This window comes from Nicotiana tabacum, chromosome 4 (genome assembly GCF_000715075.1).
Source record: "Nicotiana tabacum cultivar K326 chromosome 4, ASM71507v2, whole genome shotgun sequence".
NCBI classification, from domain to species: domain Eukaryota; kingdom Viridiplantae; phylum Streptophyta; class Magnoliopsida; order Solanales; family Solanaceae; genus Nicotiana; species Nicotiana tabacum.
In genome coordinates this window covers 32,672,502-32,690,487 of record NC_134083.1, presented here as the reverse complement: position 1 = coordinate 32,690,487, position 17,986 = coordinate 32,672,502, and the positions used below count along the sequence as shown (strand labels likewise).

The 17,986-nt window shown below is 36.1% G+C and overlaps 1 protein-coding gene across 1 annotated transcript; it reads right to left on the bottom strand.

The window, feature by feature from the left end:
* Positions 1 to 2,675: 2,675 nt before the first annotated feature.
* On the bottom strand, positions 2,676 to 9,162 carry LOC107810715 (uncharacterized). The gene is made up of 3 exons (XM_016635522.2): positions 8,915 to 9,162; positions 5,614 to 5,771; positions 2,676 to 3,192 (listed from the first exon to the last, which is right to left on the bottom strand). Exons 1-3 carry the CDS (start codon positions 9,078 to 9,080, stop codon positions 3,085 to 3,087), a joined length of 432 nt encoding a protein of 143 aa, XP_016491008.1. The 5' UTR covers positions 9,081 to 9,162; the 3' UTR covers positions 2,676 to 3,084.
* Between the last annotated feature and the right edge of the window lie 8,824 nt (positions 9,163 to 17,986).

Below are 17,986 nucleotides of genomic sequence, written 5' to 3'. Positions count from 1 at the left end.
TATACGTAACATATAACCAAGCAAGCGATGATAATGATATTAAAATATAAGCAAAAGGCTCAAATTAAATTATGCAATTTTGGCCATACCAGATGTAAGTGATATATATATCACTACTGCCAAGAAGAAAAACTCACCACCTCAAGGATATAATCTGTCTTATGATGCTCGTTATGAATAAGATCTAACCACGGACATAAGAGTATCGCCTTACATCGGAGACGAACATGATATAGAAATTACATTCGAAGTAAGTGCTCAAAATGACAGAGTCTCGTGCTGATAACGTATTATAAAATAAAGACAGTAAAGTAAAGAAACTGAAGACAAGTATAGAGAGAAGCTGATATATTATTCAACTTCAAATTCATGTATATAATGAACTAAAAACTCCTCTATTTATAGAAGAAAGGAAGCAGTTGCGAGGCTTTTCAGAAAGCAGTTGCGAGGCTTTTCAGAAAGCAGCTGCAAGGCTTTTCTTTAGCTGCTTGTAAGCTGTCTGCATGAGCTGCTTGCAACCTGCCTGTTTAATAAGAAGCTGCTGCAAATCATTTCATTGAGCTGCTTGCAACCTGCCTGCATCAGCTGCTTGTAGATAAACTTCAACAGAGTACTAAATGAATAATCTTCTTCAGGAAGATTATCTATAGCGGAGTAATAAATGAACATCCATAATATAATTATTTTCATAACAAAATTCAAAATTTGGACGCATATGTTAATACAAATCAAAAATATTTTTTAAAACAAATGAAATACTACTATGCATGACGGACAGCCTTTTTAGGAGGAAACAAATTGTTAATCAAGTAACTATTTTCGCCTGTTAATATTGATAGGAGTTTGTATTTTTCAACTTTTCTCAAATGAAGTTTACAAAATCGAACAATTTGCTCATAATAAACCTGGTTAATGTGAAGTAATCCGGAGGTCGGTGGATTAACATAAAGATTAGCACTATTGCATGAATCTCATAAAAACCAAGATATAGAATTAAGTGAACGTTTAGTTTACGTTCTTGCTAAGTACTTATGTCTTTGAGTAATTAATGAACTTGTAGTTCTAACAGCATACACATTTTTACAACTCTTGCTGCAAGTTAAAAGTAAAACAAAAGGTATGTTCAAATTATGAAAGTAAAACTGTTATAAATTAAAGGAAGTCGCCCACTATTCTCTTTCAGATTAAAGATCAACTTTGAAGTGTATTGCCTTATTAGTTGCCTATTTTACTGGCGATTCATGACAATTGTTATTTTTGGAAAAATATTTGGTAAAAAGTAAATGTAAACACTTTGAAATGGTAAACGATAGTAATTATTAACATGAAAAAGGAGTGTGTACAATATAGAGTAATAAAGAACCTACTTAGACTGTTAGATTCATTGCAAAAGACTCGCACAAAATTGGCAGCTCACCTATCTTTCAACATACTACTTAAATTTGCCGTCATTATTCAACTTCCTCCCTCTATAATCAGGGTTTAATCAATACCGTCTGCTATGTTAACGATAGAGTTGTCTATGACCCTTTTGGATAAAAACTATGCAAACTCCAATCATTAAATTATATAGTAGCTGGTAACTGCAAAACTAATCCTATTGTTTAGGGGATTAATATTATTAATATCGTTTAGGGAAAAATATTTAAGCATAAGTAGATGCTGGGCCTATGAGATAAACCAAAGCTAGGATTTAGAGGTCCCAAGATCCTAAGTTACTATACAACTAGGTGCTTTGGCGCTATATCCACACATTAAAAGGCTTCTTAAATTTGAGCGACAACGTTGACAGAGTTGTAACCTAGCAGCCTATTATTGAGCGTGTACAATGAAAATTTCGATTTAAAATTATGATTAATTGTAGCACGAAACAAGTTTTCTAAAGGCGGTATCAACCAAATCATGTATTTGTCAAAAAGAGATAACTGACAATACAACATAGGTCAAAATTCAAACCTCGCATTTCAAAATACTGCGTATGCCAATAGCTAATTCAGGGGGGAAGGAGAGTTTAATCTACGGGTTCAGACAAAACTAGTTTGTATTAGAAAATCCATTAAATATGTATACATACTTAAGTAAGAACCCAATAACTAACAAGCTATGAGTTTGATTGCAAATTCAGAACCCATAAACTTTAAATCCTGACTATGTCTCTGGATAATTGATTTAATATATATCGATATGCTTGCTTTATTTATAATTTCATATGTATACGTTGACATCAATTTAAAGCAGTAGATTACGTGCCTAGAGATAGTCAGGGGATCAATGAGTCTCACGTTAATCGAACATGAAGGCAACTTATCGCCGATAATAACAAATACTAATATGCATTCATAACTTAAAATAAAGGGTAAAGAAATAAACTTTCTTATGCCGTCTTCATCCTCTTCCCTCCACACTTCCCATTTTTAGGAAGCTTACAACGACGGCCACAGTAAAGAACGTCAGGAGTGGGTGATTGCAATGCATATATATATATATATATGTGTGTGTGTGTGTGTGTGTGTGTGTGTGTGTGTGTGTGTGTGTGTGTGTGTGTATGTGTTTATTGGCAATAAATGAAGGCACCAGAGCGATCTGTGGAGCTGCTGAAGGTGTAGTAAATGCAAAAAAATCGCAGCAACGTGGGATGTGCAATGGATGAAGTAAATATCAGTCAGAGCGGCTCCCGAAGCGTGTCTTCCCCACCCTTTTATTACAGCAATAACTTTTTCACTTGTACCTTACCAAACTAAATAAGGTACCTCTGTTAACTAGAGTCGCAGTAAAACTCACAAGCATGTATCAACTGACCAACACACACATGCGCGCGCACATACAGAGATTTTGGCCTTTCTCTATTTTCGGCACTTCAAATCTTTTAAACAAAATTGCCATCTCCATCACATCCTAGTGAACTAGTTCACAGAGTTTGGCATCATGGATGTCCAGACAATTGTGTAGACCGACTGAAATATGTCTGTTTATGAACTAAACACAAACTAATGACTTTCCTACATGTGGCGCTAATTGAAGAGAAGAGATCCAAATACCCGTTATGAAGGCATATCAACACTACTACCAATGAGTGTATGGAACTTATAGAGCATTTATCATCCTCTTCATCTCAGTGGACCTCCTTGGATCTGCTTCATCAATTGCTCTCTCAGTAAGCACATGCTTGATTCGGCACATCGACTTCCTTACCTGAATATCAATCATTTGTCACAAATATGTTAAAGAGAACTCCATGCATCAGCAATATTCTAATAGCTCAGTGTCTCAAGGGTTCACGTGTAGAATTTTCAATTGTCTATTGATGAAATATACAGTAAACCAAGAAAAAAAATCAAAATCCAATTTGTTTACTAGTCTTAAAAGAATAAAAAAGTTAAACTCAAATGAGTTTGATTGCTTACCAAAAAATAGTAAAAAAAATATACTGCTTTGACTATTAGAGTTTGCTTTTACTACTTTGAGTAAATCTAAAAGGTGATATACATGCAATTCAGTTGTTGCTTCATGCTAATTATTGTTTTTTGGATATGGTAATAGTTGTTGCTATATAAGACTGCAGGATGCAATATGGATGAACCGGGTCATCCACAATGCCAGGGTACGAGGGTCAAGTATTGTGAACACGATCTTAGCTTCATGCCGATCAATATGCTTCTTCTACTACTACGTCTGTCTTTTCCTAATAACATGTTAATAGGCCCCTAAGGCATCAAGTTGCCTAATTTTTATATTCTAACGCAAGCCTTGCCTAAATTTTGATGCATGGTTTGGTTGGATTTTTAATAGTTATTACAACACAATTCTGAATGTTGATTATCTAATACGGAAAAGGGTTGGATATACCCCTTTACTATCGAATATTGTTCAATCCCATCTCCCGTTATACTTATTGGCTATTTGTCCCTGCTGTCCATCAAAGTTCTTAGCTGTTGCCGACCCTTACACCATAAAAGAAGACCGGAAATGACACGTGGCACACTCTGAATGAAAGACCCAACAAACCACTTAAAAAACCCCATACCCGCCCAACCCGTTTCCCTTTCTTTAATTTTTACTCTTGTTTCTTCCCTCAATAGAGTCCAAAAGGTGCAGCCAGGAATGGACTGCCACAACTTTCTTTTGTCTGCCTGCACCTTCCACATGTACCAGCAGTTGAAGGCTTAAACCACTAGGAGGTGACCCAAATAGATTTAAGAACAAGTTCCGAAGTTCCTTAGCGACATTGCAAAGTAGAAATAGGTGTCTGACTTCGCATTCTGCCATATATATGTCTGGAGCAAATATTCTTTTACACTTGTTTATTTCTACTTGGATTTTGTGACAATAAGATTTAGCAAAGTGAATAACTACTGTTTAAAGATATCTGGGTATTTTTCTAACATTATTTCAAAAGAATCATCTCATAATGTGCACGACATGAAAGTTTACAAGTGTTCCACATTGAGCTTCTAAACAATCAATCCAACTGTATACAAAAGTGGGAAAGAAACAAGGGGTTTTACAAGGTGTTTGGACTCTATAGAGGGAAAGAAACAAGAGGTTTTTATATCCATTCATGGAAAATAACTGAATCGACATTCCAATTACCAAGAAAAATACAAGTTGTTGAAATACAAGGCTGCAGGCGTGGGGGTTATCAGAAAATATGAAAACTAATATATGATTTTGTACCACCAGGAAGATAGAAGTGCATAGACGAGATGAGGAAGGAGGAGAAACTGGGAATGGCTAAGAGGGGTTTGGGTAAAAATTAAAGAAAGGGAAACGGGTGGGGCGGGTATGAGGCTTTTTTAAGTGGTGGGTTGGGTCTTTCATCCAGAGTGTGCCACGTGTCATTTCCGTTATGGCTATTTATATAACGAGGTATAGGATTGAACAATATGCAATAGTAGAGGGGTATATCCGACCCTTTACCATATCTAATATTACAGAAATTTTGAACTGTTAAAAAGATCTGCTCTACGCTTCAGTACTTCACTGAGATGTAATCTTCAACTTTTCTTGAACTATATGTTCCAGACTTCCTCTGCGGATATATAGGTTTGTTGATTCTTGATTCTCGAAATTCAAACCACCAATAAATTTACAAGATTACAGAGGAAAGCTTGCGTTCTCAGAAAAAAAACAATAGAGTACAGCAGAGAATATGTGGATAATTAATTAATTTGAGAGAACAAACAGTCACAAAAAGCTTTGGCATTCCCAAAAAAGCAATTCTATCATATGCTTACGCTGGATATTTTCCGTATCTAGAGGACTATATGTTTACTGAGGACCGCGGATCAAAGAAATGTGCCACCTAGAAATTTGCCCCACATTGTAGAACACAGACAATCTCGAGCACATGTTATGTTCTGGAAATCTAGAAACAATTCTACCTATATTGCATATAACTTCTACTTCTACCTGGCCATTAGAGTATTGTCTTAACAAGCAAATCCAATTAAGGGATCACTTTTATTTATATGAAAAGTTCCGAGATTTACTTCAGATAGGAGAAGAGTCTAGTTGATACATCCTATTTTAGAAGAAGTAAGCGGTAAGTAAATGTTTGACAGTTGAGAACTAAATCAAAACTATGCAAGGAGCTTATTAAAGAAACTGACTTACCTTGGAAATACGCTCTGGATTAGGAAATCGCAGGTTCTGAGCATTAAGCATCTGGCGTTGAGTCATCAACATGTTTTTCTCCTTCATAAGAACATACCATAGCTTCTGAAGATCATCCCAAGACTTCAGACGCAGTTCAGAAGCCTTCCAACCGCGACCTGGTTATAATTTTAGAACTTCAGAGTTTATCCCACTAGATAGATATAGATCAATGGCACAAGCATAAACTTAGGGGTTGTTTGGTTACTGGGATTATAATACTGGAATAAAATTTGGAATTGTATTTATCTCATGTTTGGTTATTGGTATTAGCTAATACTAGTACAAATTTTATACCAAAATGGTGGTATTAGCTATCCAACATTGGATGTGGGATAACAATCCCAGGATTAATCCCTGGATATCCCGCTTTGCAACCAAACGATCCCTTATTTAACCAGCATGTCACTCAGCATACAGAACCTCAATCTCTGGTGTGCGTTTAACTAGAATGCCTAAACATTTGAGGCACGAATCCACTGAAACCACATAGGAGAGTGAGCTTCAACCTCTCCTCTACATTGAGGATAACTATTTGGGTAACATAATCATTTTTTTATCAGAACTATTTGGCTACTTTATCCTAACTTGGAATGCAACTAAATCATAAGCTGATAAGCAGGCATGCAAATTTGTAAATAACCAACTACTGCAATGGAGAAACAACCTTCATCAGTAATTGTTTTTTGATAGGTAAATTTTCAACGATAAAATAGCCACTACTGATTAAACGCAATGAAAGATCCCTAATCTTGACAGAGAATTGAGGAGTTTTTAACTCAAAACATCCCTAATGTTTGCTCATAATGTTAAGTATGTGTTTAAAAAATAAACAATTTTTGTCCAAGTGTTGACAACCGTTCCAATACTAACGGAAACCAACTTGTCACATGCTGAAGCCTCTTCCTTGTAACAAGCATGGTTCCATTTCTTCCTCAATTTGTAAAAACAAGCCTCAATTACACCACAATATAATCTGCTTTCATGTGAGTATTTCCGAATCTCATGTACTTGTTTCTCTCAGCCTCCGCTCTTAGGCTTTCTTAACTATTGCATCCTAATTTCTTTCCCAAACTGGTTTTAATAGGGGAGCAATCCCATAGAGCAATTAGAGATGCAGACTGAGACAAAAGAAAAAACCCAAGCTCTCTTCCATGGCGGCCTCCAAACTCCAGACCCTCTGGAATCACCCATATACCTTAAAACCATTTGTTCTGGCCACCGACCTTCAAGTGTGGCATTAGCTAGCTTATACACAAAGGAGGAGCTAGCAGAAGCACCATAAGAATGATAACGGAAATTAATAACCTCTAACATTATATTGAATCTCGCAAACCCAAATTGTAGTATATCTCGCTCATTCAAGCTCTCAAGTGGGTCTAATTATTTCTTTTTCTTTCTATAAGTCAACTTGGATCATTGAATTTAATCAAGTTACTCTGTGATGCATCAATAATACAGAGCCGTTGGTGCGTTGCAACTGAGAAAATGCTCATGATGTGATTAGATTATATTTTTTGAAAAGAAATTGACATTAGCATCCTTTTTAAAATAACCGAGTGAGCAAACACTGTGCAAGAAGAAAAAATGGCAAAAAAGGAGCATGTCTTGTTTGATTTCTTTCTCTGGGTTTTTAGGATTAGATGCTTTGTTGGTATGTCATTTTTGAAGGAGTGAGCAATCAATGTACCAGTAGGAAAAAAATGCTCTAACGTTGCAGAGAATTGAACTGCAACTCAAGCATGGACTCATAGAAAACCTTTAACAATAGAAGCAGAGAACCATTAGAGTGCATTGACAATTATGTAAACAATCATCTTATTAACAACACAAGACCAAACTTTAAATATATTCCAGAAGAAAGGCAAAAAATAAGCAAGACTATTTAAAAGCACCATCATGGAGAAGGAAGAGAAATGCAGTAAATGCTGCAAAGACAGTAAAAAACTGTTGGTTTTTGGACGTCTGTTAACAAGGACACATTAAGGATGTGTTTAAAGTTATGAGCAAACATTGGGGATGTTTTGAGTTAAAAACTCGAGAATTGAGCTATAAAGGTTTATGTAAAAGGACAGCTTTTCCATAAATTACCAAATAAAAAAGAGGAGGTAGAATGAAAGAAACGATTAAAAAAATAGTGGATACAATTTGGAAAAATGCTATAGGATTCACAATTATGCATGTTTACACATTATTCATTTGATACTCCAGAAAGAACATAAAATTAGACTCAAAGAAAGAACACCACTTTGTTATTGAGACACTATACATTGATGCTCAGGATGAGGACTTTTTTGTATCTAAAACAGAGATGGCAAAACGAGTGTGCCATAATGTGGTAATGTACAAGTACAATCTAAGATCACAAGCCAATTCATCACTTCTTAATACAAAAACATATTCAACGCCCTGATAATTTTTGAGAAAGTTCAAAGCCCTGAAAATTTTTGCACTAACTTATTAGCTACTTACCTTTTGGGCACCTCTAACCCTAGAAGTGGAGCAAATATTCTTATTAGGGCTGTTGTGCTTCCCTTGAGTCAAAATAGTGTTCATTTTCCCAACAACACAAAAATACATTGCTCGTACACAACTTACGTCACCGAGTGAGTACCTTTTACTTTGATTTGAAACCAGAATTTGCTTTTTTCTTTTTAAAGAGCTGGCATGCTATAATCTCAAATCTTCGCAACCAGACTTTCACTTTCTGGACTAGCTTACTTCAGGTTGTGTAGCTTCTTTAAAGCATCTGAAAGTGGTATTCGTGATGCATGGTTTCAATTCTCAAAACATAGTTCATTTGCAGATGTCATCTCAGTGAATTTTGGCCAAGAGGTAAGTATCTCGAGATCATCTATCAGCAACAAAAAACAAAAGTTGCAGACGCTCTTCCACTACATTGCAGCAATTTAGTGTTTAGCACTTGTAGAACAACTAATCCATTCAGTTAACACATTTATTTTTGCAGTTGCTTTCCCCCGTCCAAAGAACTAACAAAACATATGTCACGGGATAGTGGAGAGAAAACGAAAAAGGAATCAACTAGGCTGGACCTATGGGTAGCCCATCCATTTGATATGCTATACTTAACTCATTTCACTTTTGCATACCAGCAGAACAAATAACCCCTTTTTAAAGACCAATAAATGTACTTTGATTTTACATGTGTAACAGAAGCAGAAAGTAATACTAATCATTTTAAAGGGGTATAACCAATTATGCCATCAAGCAATTTCAGAGGAGAAAATGTAAGGGATTTTACCATAGACAACAGGCTTATCGTCCTCTGGGGTTCTATCAACTTCAAAGAACTGCTCGAGTGGATTAAGGGTTCTAGAAGTAGCAGAAGAAGCAGCAGCTGCAGCGGCTGAACTCTCTGATTTTGCCGCCGCCAAGAATGTTCTCCCGAAAAGTCTAGCGGCGAGCATGACTGAGACTAGATTGCAAAAAAGACAAGGCCGCTCTAGGGTAAGGCAAGTGAAGCTCTTGCTTTGGCCCCCAAAATATTTAAGGCCCTCAAATACTATTATATCATTCCATAATTTATATTTATATAATTATTAATAAAATATTTTAAATTTTAATATTTTTTAAAAGTATTGTAGAGGTAGAATTGAATGAGTTAATAGGATAAAACTTTTCTCTCACTAAATTAAATAATAAATTTACCTGCTCATAAATTCTATTTTTCTTTCTTTCTTTTTTAATATTTTTCATTATTACTTTCTAATTTCAACTCAAATTCCCTAAATTAGCTATTCCTTTTTGTGATTGATCTGTGCATCAGAAAGCAAGTTCTTTTGTGTTTCTTTTTTTTTTTTAACTAAAAAATTCACGAGACAAGTGTCGTAAGGTTTCAAACATGATGGATACTAGGCTCTAGCCCTTAGACCATTTTCACTTAATGCTATATTTTTTGTATAGGAGGAGTTCAATATCATATGACGTGTGCCTAACCCTCGCATTATACGTTGCTCTCCCACCGTTAGATCAAAGCCATGTAGACTTTTTTATCTCAATATTATATGGATTTTATGAAAGAAATTTCAGGGTCTTTTAATATATTTTAGTTTTAAGACACCAGTTCCGTTGAGCAACCTCGGTAAATGTTCAACAATTATTTATATATTATTGCCCCATGAACGTGTTGTTCAACCAGCTTCATTCACGTTTGGTAACTAAATAACACATAGGTCGTGATGGCGCCCAACATCGTCGTTAGGCAAGCCAACACTTAATTATTCATTTTATCAATTTTAAATCATAAATCTTTCTTGGATAACGAGGTTAGTGCGTTAAAATAAATTGTAGTTACGTACAGTTTCGTTAAAATAATAAGTGAAAGTGAATCAGTGTAAAACAATCCATAACAAATTCTATAACGCCCCCAAACCTCGGTGTCACAAGTGCATGAGCATTTACTAAGGAGTACAATAATAATACAATCTATCTCCGGAATGTAAATAAGACAGGATAAAGTAAATGGTACGATGAAGATTTTGTGGGCTGCGATACGTAGCCTAGAATACAGCTCACCGTAAAGTCTCCTCAATAGCTGCACCTACGCGCTAAAATGACCACCAATTGAACCTGTCAAATCCTACACATTTAGTGCAGAAATGTAGCATGAGTACGTAAATCAACGTGTACCCAATAAGTATCTAGCCTAACTCCGGGGAAGTAGTGACGAGAGGTCGATATCGACACTTACTAGAGGTCCAACAAAGCAATATAATAAATCATAAGCAGATATGAAGAACACAATAATAATGGGGTAAATTTGTAAGTTACTTAATATTCCAAATATTTCTTTTAAAGTATGAATTTATGAGGCTTGTATTCTACCTCAACAGCTCAGATGTATCAAGTACCAGTAACAAACGGATAAGAAGTATTATATACAACGTCGGGCATAATCTTGTGAATGTTCGGACTGCTAGCGATATAACGCACGATTATGTCGAGGTCGTTCGGCCTGATCCAGAATAATATGTACACTACTGAGGGTCGAGCGGCATGAACCATAGATGTATCTATTATACTGCCAAGGCGTTCGGCCTGCTCCACAAGAAAGGAAGGAAGTTACCGAATTACGAGACACATGCTTACAAATACAGTACACTAGCACAAAATGAATATAATTCTTACTGTTTCTCAAATAACTTGCCAGCAACTCAAGGTGATAAGGCTCGGTTTAGTATACATATATTTATTTCTAAATTAATTTCAATTATGAATTCAATTAATTAAGCCAGCAGAATGAGTTCAAATAATTCAAATATTGCATGATAAGGTCCTAAGTCTACCTGGATATAAATATGCTTTAGCTACGTACGGACTCTCGTCACCTCGTGTGTATGTAATACCCACAACTAGTATCACATAATAATTTCATCACCTAAGGGGGTAGTTTCTCCCTCACAAGGTTAGACAGGAGACTTACCTCGCTTGAAGTTCCATAACCGGCTCCAACGCCCCTCTAACTCTTCAATTCAAAGCCAAACGACCTGAAACTAGTCAAACAATGTACAACTCAATCAAAATATACTCCAATGCGTATAAGTTAACAATTTATAATGATTCTTAACTCTGTTCGAAAAGTTAATAAAGTCGACCCTCGAGCCCACGTGCCCGAATTCTGAATATTTTCAAAAATAAACTTTACCCATGACGCCACAGACTCAAATATATGATTTATTTCAAATTTCATGTCCAATTTCGTTGTCAAAATTCAAAAATATCAATTTCTAAGTTTTCTACCAAAATTCCAAAATTTTACTAATTTCCATGTTTAAATCCTTATAGAATCCATGTATTTAACTTACAATAGGTGGGAATAACTCACCTCGCAATAGATGATGAAGTTCTCCCCTCTAATAGCTAAAAATATCGCCCAACCAAATAAAAATGTGAGAGAAATGGGCTAAGTCTCGGATTAAAAATACCATACTGCCCAGCGACTTTCGCACCTGCGGACGATTTGACGCACCTACGATCTCGCTTCTGCGAAGTGCACGGCCCAGATGTTCCATCGCACATGTGGCATAATGTCCGCTTCTGCGCAAACGCAGGTGCGAGACACCATTGCGCTTCTGCGCTCCTTCAGCCCAAGGCCCTTCTCGCTTATTTGACCAACAACCCGCACATGCGAGCTCGCAGGTGCGGAAATTCCCTCGCACTTGCGCAAACACAGCCTCTCACCCAACACCGCTTCTGTGACCCCTTCTCCACATCTGTGACTTTGCAGGTGTCACGCCCCTTTCTTTCTCGTGAAATCGGGCTTCGATATGTGACAACTTCTTTTAAAGGAAGGGGTCTTAAAATAGAAAGTCGTCACCTAACGGATTTAAGGTGCGTTAGGGCACCTGTTTGCAAAAAACTCTGGTTTAACCAGTTGCGTCACCAAAGATCGGGTAAGGGCTCAAATTACCTTGAGAAAAAGGTGTTAGGCACTCCTCGAGGTCCACAGCGGTGGGTCCCGGCCGAACTCGAATTATATGAATTAGTCTAAGCAAGGAGAAGAGACAAAATCGGGCAAATAAAATAGAATGATTGACTTTAAAACAAAGGTGGGGGTCCTAAGTTTTTTTTAGCCTAAAGGATCACCACGTGCAACATAAATAATACTTTGTAACTTCCTCAAGATGGGGTGTTACTCATATTATTCAGCGGGCACACATTATCATCTCCTGCTACTCGATTACTATCTTTAAGTTGTTTACCTAAAGCGCACTAGTCAATTCTAGTCGTACGCTATGCGTGCACTACCCGTCACATGCCTATGGTTTATGAGGCATTTGGACCTCTATTTCATGGTGGTTCTAAACTTTAAATTAGGTTGCTCAAAAGAGAAAATACTAGGCGACAAGCAAAATATTTAGGACTTTCATGTATAGGCAAACAAGGGCTCAAGTTGGCCTCCGCACTTAGGCAACAAATGCACGCGAACTAACTAACATTGACGGTTGCAGATTTTAATAAGTTAAGGTCGCAGAACCCTATAGGCAGGATCTCTATGTGATTCTGGATTTTATAAGCGGGCAACTTCATGTGTAAAAGCCTTTCTTTTAATACAATTTTCAAAGCATATATAGTTGCCTACTGATTATAAGCATAAGAGATTAAACCTATAGGCATGATTTCTAGGTGATTCGCACAGTAACTAACAATAGTAATCACAAGAATATGTTCAGAATTGCTTAATCGAGTTCTATAGGCATGATTTCTAATAATGGTTAAAAGAAACGAGCAGGACAATAATCAAGACTGATTTAGACCCTATAGGCATGATTTCTATAATTAAAACTAGTTTTTTTAGATCCTATAGGCATGGCATCTAATTTGTAGATTAAGCCATATGTAAACAGAATCTTATGCGCACATTGAGATATTAATCATTCAATACCCTATAGGCATGGTTTCTAACAGGTAAAAGTAGAACACATTTGGACCAAATAGAGAACCTATAGGCAAGATTTCTAACACACATTTGAGCAAGATAGGATACTTATAGGCAATATTTCTATAATAACTGTAAAGTAACACATTTTGAGAAAAATAGAATACCTATAGGCATGATCTCTAACACATGGCAGCGGAACATGTTTGAACATAATAACACATTTGAGCTAAGTGATGAACCTATAGGCAGGATTTCTACCCATCTCAATGCAAGTGTAAGATAAATCCCCTTTTCCAATTTTAATAATACCCCAAAATATTATTACAATAATTATTACAAACCCATAATGAATAACATGAATTACATATGAGAAAACTATAAGGAGCCTACAGCATGCCCAAAATACACCTGGACAGGCTTGGCCTTTACAGCAGTCTCCAAGTTACACACTCACAGACATACATCAGTTAGGAATTGAATGATTCACCTAGTGAGCACAAGATAGAGTTTAGCATATAGAACCAAGGCCCTAGTGTGTCAGAGTTCCCAAGAGTTTCAAGAACCCAGGGCAATGATCACACTAGGGTGGTTAACAAGAATAGTTCAGAGGAGGGATTAAGGACCAAATCCTAGTGTGTCAGAGTTCACAAGGGTCTCAATTGGACCCTGAGCAGTGCTCACACTAGGGAGGTCAAAGGACAGAACCTAAGTAGACTTGGCTTTCAGCCGGCTAAGAATAAGAACTCAAAGAGACCAAGTAGTAAAGGAATAGACTGAGGTTAGGGGACAACACTGAGGGATACAAACAGATTCAAGTTGAGCACATAAAAACAGTAATAGAACATGCTTGGGTTTTAAGAACATACTTTAGCAAAGTTTAAAAAGAACAAATTCAACACATAATACATATGTTACCAAGACAGGTTTGCAGGATTGATGTGCACAGACTTATGGTAAAAAGTTCAGATTATGCTAAATGTAGAATGCTAGTATCACAAGAAGGAATCGTATCAAGCAGAACTTAACAGGATAATGGCAATTACTGGGGAAGTCAAGACATAGTGAAAACAGGATCAAAACAGGCTGCATGTCATCACAGCAAATTCAGGAACAGACTTGTGCTATATACTTATATACTCATACTTAGTCAACTAATCCATAGAAAGGGGGTATTGGAGCATGTTCAAATAGCAAATTTAAACAGTAAAGAGATGGCTATCAGTAACGCATAGGCTAGGCAGACTTTAAAAAAGAAATTAATCAACTTAAAGCAGGTCTAAACATGTCTCAAACTACAAGCGTAATGGCATTTTAGATTAGAAAGGCCTAGAATTGAAGTAAAACAGTCAGAATTGCATACGAGAACAACCCATAAATATATTGAACAACAATTTTCATAAGTGAAAACACATGATAATGACAGGTAAGTAGAAATGAAATGACAAAGGTTTGGTAACTCACCAGTTAAGCAAAAACAAGAAAGAACGGAAGTCCATAGTGTTATGAATATCAACAAAAGAACAAGAACTTAGAATTTTTGGCCTTGGCTTTAAGCCAGCCAGGAATCAAAGTGCAGAATAAGATTATTAAAGAGCAAAGAGCACACAACTTTTATTTTTTTAGTAATTTTTCTTAATGATTCCGGACTGTCTCAAAAGGGGAGTGGGGAAGGGTTTATATAGCAGTAGAAATCAAACACCCAAACAAGGAAAATTATTAGTCAAACACTAGAAAGGAAAGCAATCGAAAGTAAGGAAAAGAGAAAATTTCAAAACCCTAATTTTAGGTAAAGTACACAAATCGGCAGAAATCTAAAATAAATAAAAGGTAAAAATCACATGCTACATAGAATAAGATGAACATAGATAGAAATACCTTTTAAAATCAAATAATCGAACCAGATTTGGTTCGATTTAAAAGAATCTGAAACCCTAATTGTAGGGTGAGTAGGAATCACAGAGATTCATACCATAAAAGAACAAGAATGAACATAGACGAAAAAGGTCAAGGAACTAAACCAGCTTTGGTTCGAAGTTGATGAGATCCGTTTGCCATGTTTAGGCAAGCGGTATAGAGAAAGGCTCCAGTACCAAGGGGGAGTCGAATATGGCAAGAAGTAACCGTATAATCCCATGTCCGATGGGATTATGAGAGAAATTTAGGGGGAGACGACTAGGGTTTGGGCAGAGAGAAGGGGAGGTTTGAGAGCATTCAAAGGCGGTGAGTGGTGAAGAGTGGTTAGGGTTAGGGGATTATTAGTTTAATTAAAATGGACGGGGTAATATGGGCCGTTGATCTCGGAGATCAACGACCATGATTAATTGGGGTTTTTGGGTCGGGTTAGTTAATTGGTTGGGTTGAGGGTTATTTGGTTTGGGCTGGGAGGTTATTGGGCTGGGATTGGGTAGTTTAGGTCCGAAATTAAGGTAAATTTGGGGCCAGATTTTAAATACCTAATGTTTAATAAATAATAATTTATAAAAGTAATTAATAAATATCAAAAATATTATTTGTGCACTAAGATGATTAAAAATAATTACTTAATATTATAAAAATATTAAAAAGTCATTTTCTGCACAAGTAAGGTAATTATACATGCATATGGGCTATTATTGCAAAATATGTAATGTAGCCTTAAAAATGCAAATGTAATTATAAGAAATGCACTGAAAATATTTAAAACCCCATATTGGTATAAATGATAAGTTTAGATGATTAAATTATCATAAAAAATAATTTGAAGGATAATTATTAGATGTTTATATAATAAAAAATGCAGAAATAAATTGATTTAAAGCCTTAAAAAATTATGAAAGAAGAAAAAAACAATTATGAAAAATGCTTGTATATGCTTATAAACTAAATGATGATGCATACGTACTATTTTGAAAGTATATATATATATATATATATATATATATATATATATATATATATATATATATATATATATATTTGAAAATTTGAGGGAAAAATCGGGTATCAACAGCAGGTGCGGAATTTTTCTCGCACCTGCGCCCCCAGACTTTCTTCACGAAAATCGCACATGCGACGACCCCCTACGCACCTACGTGACCGCACCTACGACCACTCCTTTCGCAAGTGCGATTTCATCAGTCTTCAGTAGCAACAACATCTCCTCAAATCCGAATTCCAATTCGTTTTCAATTCGTTTCAAACCCGAGGCCCTCGGGACCCTATCCAAACGTACCAGCACATTCTAAAATATAATACATACTTAGTCAAAGCCTTAAATCATATCAAACAACATCAAATTACGAATCAATGGCCAAAAACCTTTTTTCCAACTTTCAAACCTTCAAACTTTGCCGAACGCGTCCGAGTTATACTTTAACATTCCGGAATGACGCCAAATTTTACGCACAAGTCACAAATAACGATGCGAACCTATTCCAAGGCTCGGAACTCCAAACGGGTATCGATAATATCAAAATACACTTCAAACCAAATTTATGAAATCCTAGAACTTCCAAAATGCCAACTTTTCATAATAGGCGCCGAAATGCTTCCGGACCACCTGATATCAACCCGAACATATGTCCAAGTCTGAAATCATCATACGAACCTATTGGAACCTTCAAATCTCAGTTCCGATGTCGTTTACTTAAAAGGCAAATCTTAGCCAACCCTTCCAACTTAAAACTTACGAATTTAGAATTTTCTTTCCAAATCAATTCCGAATTTCCCGGAATTCAAATCCGACCACACGTACAAGCTACTTAAGGCTTCAAACCGTAGATCGACGCGCTAGTGCTCAAAACGACCGATCAGGTCGTTACATTCTCCCCCACTTAAGCATACGTTCGTCCTCGAACGTGCCAACAACTGCTCAGGAGTTGTCCAAAATCATTTTTTAACACCTTGCGCACCTACCCGTGCCACCACAACCCATGTGAGCACGTTAGCTCGAGCAAGACTGAAGATCCTTCCTATAACCTTAGCTAAAAAGCTTTTAGAACAAGATTCCAACATCCGGAAATCTTCACGGGACCCAATTCTAACATACGAACACCGCATCAATCACCACACACTGTATCAACATGATCATGCTCCTCCGTCGAAATCACGCCATGCACCGCATAAGTCGTTTGACCATAATAGCATCCTCCGGTCATAATAGCTGAAATTTCACAAATCCGATGCCCGCAATACACCTCACAAACACATGTAAGCCCGGTTCCAACTCTCGCAACACTGCCACGACGAAAGAAATGTGTAGAAACTCATAACCATCTGCCGAATCAACAAATCACGGAGTCTCTCCTCCTGACAAGAACTATTACCTCATTCTGAACTGGGTGAATGAGCCAGCAGAAAGACTACTATTTTACCTTTATTTTCTTCTCTAACCCTACTCTCATCTATCTTGCTTAACTTGGGTGAAAAGCCAGAATTATTCCTCTACTTTTAATTACACCTTGAAATTAGCCTTTGTTGTACTTGAGAAAAATGTAAAAATCAAACAAATATTCTTTTTTCAAAAGTGATAATAGCAATTTTGACCACCCAATTATTGAAAAATTCTATTTTGGATTTTGTGATATATGACTAAGCATATTTAACCTTTAATTTATTAAAATGTGTGTTTTTGTTTCCTTTTGTGTAAAAAATATATTATAGTTACACTTTTTTAGAATTATACTACCCTCACATATAGAGTAACAATACAAGTTTAACATAACACATGATTAATCAAATGCCTAATAGTACATAACTCATACAATTTCTGAAAATTCACAAGCAGTGAGATAAAAAATACACATTTCAATTAATTGAAGATTAAATATACTTTATTTGATATTACAAGGATCAAAATTAGAATCTGTCAATATCTGAGGGACTAATAGTGCAAATTTCCCTTTTCGAAAATTGAGTTTGCAAATTCAGTTTTTCCAAACTTTAAAATAAAGT